The sequence below is a fragment of the Choloepus didactylus genome, chromosome 16 (assembly GCF_015220235.1).
Source record: "Choloepus didactylus isolate mChoDid1 chromosome 16, mChoDid1.pri, whole genome shotgun sequence".
Taxonomy (NCBI): domain Eukaryota; kingdom Metazoa; phylum Chordata; class Mammalia; order Pilosa; family Megalonychidae; genus Choloepus; species Choloepus didactylus.
The window spans coordinates 22946342-22958472 of record NC_051322.1 but is presented as its reverse complement, the minus strand read 5'-3'; the positions used below and the strand labels follow the sequence as shown (position 1 = coordinate 22958472).

The following is a 12131-nucleotide window of genomic DNA, read 5'->3' as shown; positions in this document are numbered from 1 at the left end:
GGGCTTTTCACTTGCAGTATATTTGCATTTGCTGAGGTGGAATCTGGAGACTTCAGAAAGTTATCAGGAAGGCATATGCAGGATATATTGATTCATTCTTCTGTAGTTTGCTGGACATTAAGTCTTTAACTTTTTTCTCTTAAATTAAATATATAGACCACCAAATATAATCTGATAGACCAATGTAGATGTGCACCAGCACTGTCTAAATACCCTATTAAAAACACAAATGCAGTATTATCTGAAGAGTAATCTATTGGCATGAAAATTGAGGGCCCTATTTAAGCCAAAGGAGTGTGAGTTGTTAGAGAACCTCAGCCAATGTTTGCAGAAAATATTTGCCCAGATTTTGTTTCCAGGAGATTATCATCAACCATTCTTTATTAGAGTCCTCCAGATGAAGGCTTGACATTCAAGCATCCCTGGAATTTGGGGCAGAGACAGTAGTCCAGGGAACCAAAGTGGAAGTGTGCCCAGGCATCAGAGTGCTGATTGCTCCAAAAAGAGTCAGTAGGGAATAGTAAACAGACCTGACCCCTGCCTTCTAGGAACTTCTATGGCAGAGGTAGTGACACGTAAATTAATGTCCTGATTGCATCGGTCCATCCATTCCACTAAATCATGTATAGACTCTGCATACACTAAATGGTGTATCCAGGACCCTAATGTGCTGTCTTTGTAACTTTGGGCTTCTCCCACCCTTACCCCTGTGTTTTCTTAAACTGGTTTCAGTTCAAAACAGCTAAATTAGAATTGCTGAAGCATCTTTTCATAGTCTTTCCCTCCTAGTTTTTTTTTTCCCCTTTAATTTTTCAAAAGTCTGCAAAAAAGGATTTTTGGTTGGGATGATACCATCTTTATGTCACTTCCAATTTCACTCTGGTAACATTTTTTAGAGTCACATGAGTAGAAGCTTTGATTTCAAAAACTATGCATTTTAAGTTTTGACTCCAGAAGGTAATTTCAGCTCAGCTGTAAACAATTCTAGGGAGTGAATATGTAAAAGGAACTGCCTGACCAGGTTTCCCCCTTCAGGGCACCTGATTTCAGAGATAAAGATTTTAAGGGTGTGTTAGGGAGAGAGGAGTGAAAGCAGAAGACAACTGGTTCAAAATTAAGCAGTGTAAAATAGCCTTGCTGTTTCCTCTTTTCTCCCTCCCCCCACTAACGAGTGATGCCTTCCTTCACTAGGAAATGAACTGGGAAGGCTGCTTATTGACAGCTGGGCAATTTGCACAGCGAAGTTTAACGGTTCCCACTCCCCTGGACAACTTAGTCAATGTTTCCAGTGGATCACCTTCTAACACTTGCACTGACTCCTCTCTTTCTTTCTTTCCCTCCAGCATGCAAACGCAAAGAGCAAGAACCAAACAAAGACAGGAGCAATTCCCAGAAGAAATCCCGCCTGGTTTTCACCGACCTCCAACGCCGAACACTCTTTGCCATCTTCAAGGAGAACAAACGCCCATCCAAAGAGATGCAGATCACCATCTCCCAGCAGCTGGGCCTGGAGCTCACGACTGTCAGCAACTTCTTCATGAACGCACGGCGCCGCAGCCTGGAGAAGTGGCAAGACGATCTGAGCACTGGAGGCTCCTCGTCCACCTCCAGCACTTGTACCAAAGCATGATGGAAGGAGTCTCAGTTGGGCACAAGTCACCTCCAAATGAGGACAATAGATACCAAAAGAAAACACAAAGGAAAAGACACTGGATTCTTAAGCTGGGGCCCTTCACTGGTGATTTGAAAGCACAATTCTTTTGAAGAAAACACTTCTATTCTAGCTGTAATCATAGGCCAGGTGTTCTTTTTTTCAGTTTTAATGGCTATGGAGTCCAAGTGCAAGCTGAAAATTAATCTCTTTGACCCAGACACTGTCCTTTGAGCATGCTAAGCACCCCAGAAACCCAAATGGGGCCTTCCTGCAGTGAGTTAATTTCAGTATGGTTCAGCCAAGCTCAGGATTGCTTAAAATGTCAACAGTCCTACTTCAAGTCCCGTCAACCTCTTGCAGTCAGTGTTCCCATGAGTGACACTGGGAATTTGGCCAGTATGAGGACTCGGAGTTTGGGTTCCCTAGATGCTACAATAAGAAAAGAATCTAGCAACAAGAGTGACCTCATTTGTTTTCCAAGTGCTTAGCCTCATCATACCACGTTACATCAAAGTTCACAGCCATAACATTAGAAAACATCAAAATGATAATTACTGAGCACAAATTTTAAATACGGAAGTTGAAGAAAAATCCAAGGACCTGTTTTTCCAACTCAGGCATCTTTTCATTGAATGGTTTAGAAAGCTTTTAGGTTGATCCAGTTTACAGTTTTCTTTTCCTTACCTCCTAGAAATATCACATCGTCTTGGATCCATCAAAAAAATAGATCAGTTCACTTGAGCTCAAAGTATCAAGCACAACAAAGATAAGCAGAGAAATGAGAAAGGTTCAGGATTCACTGCATCTGGATTTTCAAGACACCGATTGTGAAGTCATTAAGGAGATAGTGAAGTCATTAGGGAATCATTGGGAATATGGCTTCAAGCACATTTTGCAGATTGCTACACATTCTGTGTTTGTACATATGCTGACGCACACTCAGGAGGCCAATTTAACTGTTACGGTACATGGAGCAAATGCAGCATTTAAAAAGATCTACATTTTTTTTTTTTTTTTTTAGATCCTTAAGATATGCTTCTTGGATCTTACTCATCTGGTCCCCCCATTGGGCATTATGACCACGCTGTAATTCATCCTTGCTCTTTCAGATTTCGGTTGTCCCCACATCTGTCCCATTGGTAGGGATGTTTTCAAGCAAGAAATAGCAACCACCACCACCACCCAAGCCACCATACATATTACTCATGACTATCTTCTAGTCCCAAATCTCTTCCATTGTTGAATCATCCCTGCAAAACAGCTGAATAAATCTGGAGAAAACACAGCACACCAAAGAAGCAGAATACTGCATACCAAAGACATTTATTACTTGCCATTTTCTAGCCTAAAAATACTGTGATTACTTTTAGAAATCAGAAAACCTCTGCAACTCCGAATGGCATTCAGCTCTTGCATTTGGGCTCGCCATCGGGCTGAGCGGACCTGCTACGCCTAGGACGTTAGCCAAGCCACCCAGGGACTGGCTTTGCCACGCCGGCTCTGGTTCCTGGCTCACACCTTCCCACAGCACGCAGAAGGGCGCCCACAGAACTCTGGGAGATTGCGAAGGTCACAATGTGCATATTTACCAGTGAACGGCCCCAGGCGGGCACCATGGGGTGTTCAAAGCAAGCCAAACGCTGCAGTGATTCTTTACGGACACTTGAGACTGACTTTTTTATGAATTACTTAATCGAAACCAAAGAAACTTTTTCTGCACCTACTTCTGCAACAAACAAACTGTCCCTTTAAAATGAATTAATAAATGAATATGTATGTAAATCAGTGAAAATCACCACCAAGAAGGAAGCACGTCATAAAAAATAAAATCAAAAAAAACAAGCAAGACACACTGTGTTCAAACAGACCTCTTGGGACATTTTATGGAAGCAGATTTTAACAAAAGGGTTGAGACAAAGGCAGAAATAAGGAGACGCCTCCATGGCTGCTGCTTCATTTGACAACTCACGCGGTAATCTTAAAAGTTGAAGATTGTCTTTAATTTGTGCCTATGCAGTTTTTTCAAAAGAACACGGAACAGAGCAACAGAAACCTCAACAGCTACAATACCAAAGATGAGGATTTCTCACACCTTTTTTTCAGTTCATTATCTCCTCTTGCCTGGCTAAAATATTAATAGCGCCATTGATCAGTGTAAAGGTAATCAGTTTTGTTTCTCTGAGCAACAAAAGGAAAGGGCCATTGATCTGATTTTATTGTTTCCCTTTAGTTTTGTTTTATGGCTTTCTACCCCAACCTGGAATCTCTTCAAAGGTTCCAAGGATTCTAAGTATAAGTTGGGATATTGAATGATTCTCTTCTCTCTGCTCAGCAGAACATGGGGGGATGATATTGTCACTTGAATGTTCTTTGCTTAACCTTTAGACTTGGTTCCTTCTGTGTTCAGAGTCTTATCATCAGGGGAGGGAAGGGAGTGAGGGTCGGGGGTAGGGGTCTTGGTGACTTATCCTCTCCCTAGCCACAGAACCAAAGAGTTTGTAGAGGTATTTGCAGCCTCATCTTCCTATGATTGCTACATCCTAACAGGGCTTCATTTGGGGGTGGGGAGAAACATGTAAAAATAATTGCCAGTTTCTACTTTTCTATTAGCTTTTTAAAAATCAGCTGTAAAGTTGCATTTCTAAAGAAAGATATATATATAATATACAAATACATATATAGTTTCAACTTGACATTGGTGATAACCCAAAATGATTGCTTTCCAAATTCATGTCTTATTCATGTCAAGTGCTTTGTTTATTGAGTGTTCAGCCCAGAATTTTGCTCATTTCCCATGCCATTCCAGAGTTATTCACCACTGTGGATGATTTGGAGTATTCAGATTTTTGTGAAATTTCTGACAAAGGTTTAAAGTTCAAGCATTTCAATATTTAATCTGTTGATAAATAGATCCATAGTGCAAATGAGTTTTATTTGTATTTAGAGTCATCTATATTCTATGCCTCAACCACGTTCAAGGTGGTGGGTGAGATATACCCACCAGACCTGGCCCAGAAGTGGGCCACTGACAGTAAACTACTCATCTTCCGTAACTGCTGGGAAGACTCTGAGGTCCATTCCCACCACTTACTGGAGATGAGGCCAGCCTATGAATCTATTCTCTAGGAGCTGCCCTGTGCCATTAGGGTGTTCCAGATCTCCTCTGTGAGTATATCCTCCAAAGGGGCTTCTCATAGGGGACATCCAGCTCCTATTGTAATAGAATGATCAGGTTTCCCCAGGTTGGTACAGACAAGCCTGTGTGCACCCACAGCTGACATGAGGGTGATGGTGGGGGAGAGGTTGGGAATATCATCTCAGTCCTGAGAAGAAAACACAGAGCAGCGTTTGGGGAGATCCCCATTACCTGTTGTATCACCTACTTGCTCCCACCATGTGGATCTCCCTTTGCAGGGCCAGTGCCATGGAGTTGTGTAGAGAGAGGCATCAACATGAGCGTTTTCTCTCCATGGCTTTTATAATTCATCCTGCCCAAGGTATCGTTCTTGAGTGTTCCCTGTGTCCTTGCTTATACTCCGATCTATGGATCCAGAAAGACCAAGTAAAGAGCTTATTTAAGCAGGGGAATGTTCCCATGTGGTTGATAAAAATGAGTTTCCACTTAGGCATTTTTGAATGTGTCTTTGTGACTTGTGGCCAATGGAAATGGTTATTCTACTGGAGGTTGGATTAAGGAACCAAGGCTGCTTGGTTTGTTTAGCGATTCTTTGTTGCACTAATCTCAGCATTTGGGTCTCTGGCATCCCTGAAGATGTCTAAACCTAAAGAGGCTGCCTTCATGGCTGGACATTTCAACATTAGTTAAACCAGGCAGGCACACTCACCCTCAGTGTCCCTGGTGATCCGAGGGAGAAGTCATCATGTAAAAAAGGCAAGAATTTCCCTCTAGGGACTTTTGATAAATGTCTTCTACCAGATAATGACATACCAGGGAGAACTGCTTGCTTTTAAAAAAATTATTTACATACCTATATAAATACATGTGTTTATCTATATATATACATCTATATGTATCAAAATGTTAAGTCCTGCAGAATTTAAACTTGTTAAAAATCTGAAAGAAAACATTTGCCATATTGAATTTGACCCAGTGCGTTTTCTCATCTTAAAAATTTACTTTAAGTTTGTAATTTCGGAGTAAGTAACCATTTGGACTTGGTTATAGTTTAGGACCCATTTCCTAATCCTAGAAAAATTGCAGACATGCCTCTGCCATCAGCAAAGAAAGGGACAGTGTGAAGGGAAATTCTCAAAACTAATTCCATGTTCTTGAGACAACAGAAATCCAAAGGCTGTCAGCTATTGAATGGAAAATTATTTTCCTTTATTTCTTTGGCTAAATAGGCTTGCTTTCTTTTTGTTTTCAATGTGATTTTGGTACTGGGGATAAATTTTCATTCCAGGAAATGAAAAAAAAAAGAGCATATGTATTTTATAAAAGCAAAACAGCAACAACAATAAAAACCCAGCACCAATATTTAAAGGCTTTTCCAAAATTTAAGAGTCATTAAGTTGTACCACGTAAAGACACAGACAAGATGAAGCCGTGAGTTAGCGTGAGTCTTATTCTGGAAAGGATCAGAGAGCTACTCGCAGCAACTCCTGTTCCTCAGATACTTGGCAATTGTAGGCTTAGGAAATTCAAGCTAATTTTCATTTCAAGCAAAAATAAAATCAAAATTAGGTAGGTAAATCTGAGATACACACACACATGCATTTTTCTAAGTCAAACAATGAACTTCAGAACCAAATATAAATATCTCTTAGAATATCAATCATTTTACGTTATCTATGCTAGGCATCCATCTTTAAGTGCCAATAAATTAAATTTGAACAGAATTAAAAAAAAAAAAATCACTACACCCTAGGTACAGAAGGAAAACTTACCCACTTGTGAAAATCTTGGTAGAATTATTGGAGTGTGTGATTCTCATTACCAAAGTGTCATTACAGTTTACCTTTGTGGCGAACTCTGATTTTTAGGAAGTTGTATAGTTGAAATTTTTTAAAATACAAGAAGGCTAGGCTGAGTTCTAAAGTTGTTGAAGGATAACAGACTGTACTAAGAAAGTGGAGAGAAAGATGATACACATGGCCAAGGTTGACCACAAGCTCCTGACACAAGTACTTTGAAGATAACTCTCAAGAGTCATAACAGATCAGAGCTGACTTTTTGTTGTTGCTGCTGTGTGGTTGAGATTTGTTAGCCAAACCAGAAAGAACGAATAAGAAATGGTCAAGGAAGGAGGAGTAGAGCTGGTCTACCTGTAACTTTCTGGTATTTATCTGCATGACTGGATAGCTTAATAATTTTGTACCTTTAGCAAAAACCATGTCACCTCTGAGACAATAGGAGATTCTAATTTTGAACAAGGCCACCAAAATCCTTACTAAAGGAAAGAAGGGACACCCCAGCTTGATGCATAAATCTCCTAAGTTTATGATGTTGGCTTTAAACATAGGGAGGGGCTTTTACATTTATTTGCTTCAGAAAGTCCCAGGGTTTTGACATTTAGGATGCTTATAAAATAAAAAATACTAATAATTGTTAAAAGAATATAGGACCTCACATAGCTTATAATTGAGGCTGATGCGTTATTGGGTGAATCCCACAAGGACTTCAAATGCTCATTGTTCTCAGATACCAAAATTACTTTTGATAGTCTGAGGCAAGTTAAATCTAGAATCCAAGGTTTCCTTATAGGTTTTTTAGTTGGATTGGTTGGAATTAACCAATTTTTAATGGAAAATGTTTAGGAAAACACATTGCTACAGGTTTGTTCATTCCATGAAAGTCTTCCACTCTGCTCCATTTTTTGCAGCAGGTATTTCGCATAACATAACCTTGGTAGAAGAGTTTACCTAAAACTTATACAGTCTGTCGACTTGGATGTAGGCAGATTTAGATGTGTATTTCAAAATGTATTCCTATAGGTGTCCTTACAGCAACACAGATTAACCTATAGATGTCTAGACTGTATACATTCAAGTGTGAACAGACTTGTTCAATACACATACATTGTAATCTGTTACAATAAAAAAATTTTACATGATCATTTAACATGTATGTGGTACTTCTACAGTGTATATTGTTTTAATTATTTATTGTAACATTAAAAACCAAAGTGCAGGGGAAAAGTTATCCCAGCATCTTCATTGTACACTTGGAATTGCTTTCATTTGGGCACAGCCAAGATAAACTCAACTTTCAGGAAATTTTGGATACTGTTTAATCATCTGTGAAAGAATGACATGTTCTTGATGACTTCGGTTGAATAGCTTTATGCTGGATCTTGTAACTAAAGCTAAATCCAAAGACCTGGAAAAGGACAAAAAAAAGAAAGAAAGAAAGAAAGAAAAATAGCAAAGTCAAGTGCAAACCACTGAGAACATGGGTTCAGGCCTCCAAAGGGTGATGTGGTCACTGCGCTAGAAGGGGGGGTGGTGATTTTTTTTTTCATGCTTGTCACATCTAAATGGTCTTTATGAATGTGAGAAAGCTTTTGAGGTTATTATTTCCTGCTTTATTTTCATTTAGGTTATCAAAAGAGATTGTACATTTTATCAGTCAAAAACTGAAGATATCCCAAAATTCATTAAAAGGGCTTTCTTTTTTCTATTTAAATTTTCTTTTCTCTTTGGGTTATGACCCAGCAAGCTAAGTACTATTAATTTAATTAATTTATTTAAATTAGTTTCTGGTACACAAATGTATAGGATTTTGATAATTATTTAAATCATTCTTACTTTGTTTGATTTTGCTCCTTATACTTATTTATCAAAATCTAGATCAGTGGTGCATCAGAGATGCAAAATTCCTTTTAGAATTCTGTTGAAGATTAGTTTGCTTTATAAAGCATTCAAATTCTGTTACAGACAGGGAAGAAATACAGGTTACAAAAGAAGAATTTGAGGTATTTTTCGTTCTTTAATAAAATCTTTAAATGACAATTATTAAATTATTTAATTTAAATGCACAGCCCCACCTAGTACCAGGCAAACTTCACCTCTTGACGATTGGGGCCCTCAGAGTCTTCATATTGTAACTTATTTATTTAATTTATTCAGCACCTGCTAAAGGTGCACTGTATAGTTTATATTTTTTATTTAAAACAACAGAGAGGACTACAGTTTGTTTGCTGTCAGAACAACAGAGCAAATTTTGTGGACAAGCAATGACTATTCAACTTGAACCTGTGCGTTCAGAAAACATAAGCCGAGACCCTGCTTCACCAGCCTGGATTTCGGGGCTCCTATACAGAAACTGGAAAAATAAATTTAAAATCATAAAAAGCAAAAAGAGAGAAACCCTTACACTAGCTGCTTCCAAGATGAACTCTGTGTGTGTGTAAAACAACAAAACAAAAAAGGGAAGAAAAAAAAAGCAGAAAAAAGAAAAAAAAAAAGGAAAAACTTTCTATTTCTAGTGAGAACCAAAGAAGGCTACCTCACTGACTTTTTCCATTTGTAATTTTAATCGTGTTGAAGATACCAAAGATACCAAAGATTTCTTTCTCTGTGCGGTCTGCATTTTGCTTGTGCTCTTTTATAATTTGAACTCTTCTCTTTGACATACAGTATGTACAGCCACAGCTCAGCTACCCCAAAGAAATAATGATCTATGCGATGGTGGCTGCTAATTTGGAAAGGGATATTTTCTGTGTTTCTCTCATTTGTTTGCTGTCCCCTCTCTGGGTTCAGGATGCAAGCTCAGAGGCTGCTGACATTGAATTCTTTCAATTACGATGCAAATTGGTGAAGAAGACGGGGCTGGGAGTATTCTGCTGTCCTGGCCACAACCTCTGTCTCCCTGCTTTCGACTTAACCACTGTAGAGGTTTCTAATTACTGGAATGTAGCAATGCCAACCCTTGATAGCAGAGCTGGAAGGGACCTTGAAATCAGGTAGTCCAACCCCCGCCAAGGCTAGAGGAGTGAAATGGTTATTCAAGTGAAATAATTATCTAGAGGCAAAGCCCAGACAAGCCTCCTGGCTCTTGGTCCAGGGCTGGGTCTGTCCACTGAGCTGCCTCTGTGAGAGGGGAGGCGGCAGGTGGGCAGACAGGAAGGGCCTTTCGCCAGGAGTGAAAGGGTTGATCACTTAACATTTCAATCTGTACAACAGCCTCAGGCATTCCTCAGTGACTGTCTAGTTGCATCTCCACACAAAATCACGTCTGATCAGTGGCTTAATGAAGGTGACCAGCCTTGAAAAATTAGGACTCATCAAGGGTTGTTTGTTTGTTTTGCCCAGGGAAGTACACACTGATCTAAACAGTGTGATCATGCTTTCAGAGCTCCACATTACAAAGTGTTATATAAATAAGCTTTTAATTCAGTGGGAGGAGAAAGTGAATTGTTGGCCTAGTGAGTCTAATTATTATGGATATTTTACCATTTACTCGTAAGACATACTTAAGCCATTCTGCTTTTTTCACTTGTAGGCATTTACATTTCATGTCTAGGCCAACTCTGTATTTATGAGAGAAGTTGAAGTCTCACATCATTTAATGCTCAAGTTATTCATTCTAAATGAAAAATGACCCCCAAATTTCAGAAGAATGAATATGCCAGTTTAAGAAATTGTTACTTTAAGTTGCTGTTCTCTTTCCTCCTTACTCATGAAATTAATTGTTCTTCTTTAAGTTTCTTTTTATTCCATCAGATGTGTAAATTGCTCTTAAGATCCATCCATCCGAGTGATTTGTGTGTTAGCCAGTGAATCATTCTCAGCTTTTGACCAATGGGTTTTAGACACATGCAAAGATGTGCATGTCAGCTTGGCTTTTCATGAGTGACAGTATTCTGCATTTTCACATAATGAAGTTATCTTTGAGCTTTGTAAGAAACCATTTAGATAAGCTAAGAAGGGAAAAGACCAATGAACTCATCAGTTCCATGCATCGGCAAAGCATGGCCTGTAGAGGGAATTAGAAGACAGGGTGATGAACTTCAGAAAACACTTAATTACTCCCTCTCAGTAGTTTCCAAGCACCATTCTGACATTGGTGAAGGTTCTCCCCTGTCCATAGAAGCTCAAAGCTTCATCTTCCCCCTAAACCTGTAAGGCCTTCCTTCCAAACAGCACCTTGCTTTGGTTTTCTTCCCAAATTCCTATTGGAAACAGAATTCTCAGAATACTTGGGAGACAGACAAGGTTGACCCAGTTCATTGAGCAGCGAAGCGCTCCTCTGTGAGCAAACACCGCCTTCCCCAGACCCCTCCGAGAGAGAACCTAGCGAGAGCCATGGCAGCCTGAACACAGAAAACATCCTCAGTTGGCAGACCCCTCCTCAGCAATCCCCCCTCAGCCTCATGCTTCACTTGCAAAGTGGGACATAACCACGGGACGAGTGCCTTGCTTGAACCAAAGCAACGATTTAGCCAGTCTGGACCTCTCTGTGCTTTTTTTAATCCTTCCTGTGAATACCTCAGCTTCAACAGGGCCTCCATACGGTAATTGGTGGGCTTATTGTACTGTGGTGCTTTGCAACACAACCCTGCAAAGAACAAGATTTGTACTAATACCAAAGGTTCTTTCTCTTTGTCTCCTCCTTCTGCCTCCCCTGCTCTTCTCCCTTTTCTAGCTCTTCATGGTTCCAAAGCTTTAATATGAACCTGGGCATGTTGGCAATGCAGACCGCGCAATTCCTTACCGAATTTTCTCAGATATACCTCATAGATAATAGTGTTTAGAGTAATGTTATTATAGCGTATGTAATAAATTATTCACTGTTTCTTTTGGTAACTGTGATTTAAAAAAAGAAAAAAGAAAAAAAAGCTTTATACGTTTTAGGTTGTGCTTTTGTAATAGACGAAAAGGTGCGCTTAAAAAAAATGTATGTTCTTTTTTTCCCCCTTTGGATTTTATTTATTCTGGATTGGGGAAAGTTGCAGAATGAGCCCAAAGTTTACAGTTTCATATTTTGCTGAAGAAACAATCTGTGTTCATTTGCTCTGTTGAAAAAGAAATAATTATTTTCAACATTTGTGCTTCTTGGTCTGAACAATTAATTGTTCTGTGTTAACAGTGTAGTATTATAATTAGCAACTGCCAATCAGTGCTATAATTTTATGCATGAGGCTAAAAATTTAGTAGTGTGATGAATTGTGGTTCTTAATAGCAACATTTTTCATTTTGAACTAGATCTTCCCTTTTGGTTTAATGGACTTTATTTATGCATGGGCACCTATCGTTTGTTAGCAGTTGTGGAACAGTTGTGTATACATTAAACTGTGAAAATGTACGCAGTTCAGCCTCAGACAGTGGTAATATTGGTTTTACTGGGAGACGTCTCACCTTGAAAATACCTTTACACCTGCTCTGATTTCAAAATGAGTCAGTTTGAATCAGGTTCAATTTTTTTTCATTAGAAAAGTCATTCCAAGTTTGAGTTAGCCAACTTACATTCCACTAATTGGTGTCTCACACCCTAGATGTATCCAAGACTCAACAT

The 12131-nt window shown here is 39.2% G+C and overlaps 1 protein-coding gene across 1 annotated transcript in view; it reads left to right on the top strand.

The window, feature by feature from the left end:
- The window catches only part of ONECUT2 (one cut homeobox 2), a 51366-nt gene extending 48772 nt beyond the window's left edge, over nucleotides 1-2594 (top strand). The window contains 1 exon segment of the mRNA XM_037806137.1: nucleotides 1344-2594. Coding sequence (XP_037662065.1) covers nucleotides 1344-1630 — 287 coding nt within the window. The 3' untranslated portion in view covers nucleotides 1631-2594.
- Nucleotides 2595-12131: the final 9537 nt, after the last annotated feature.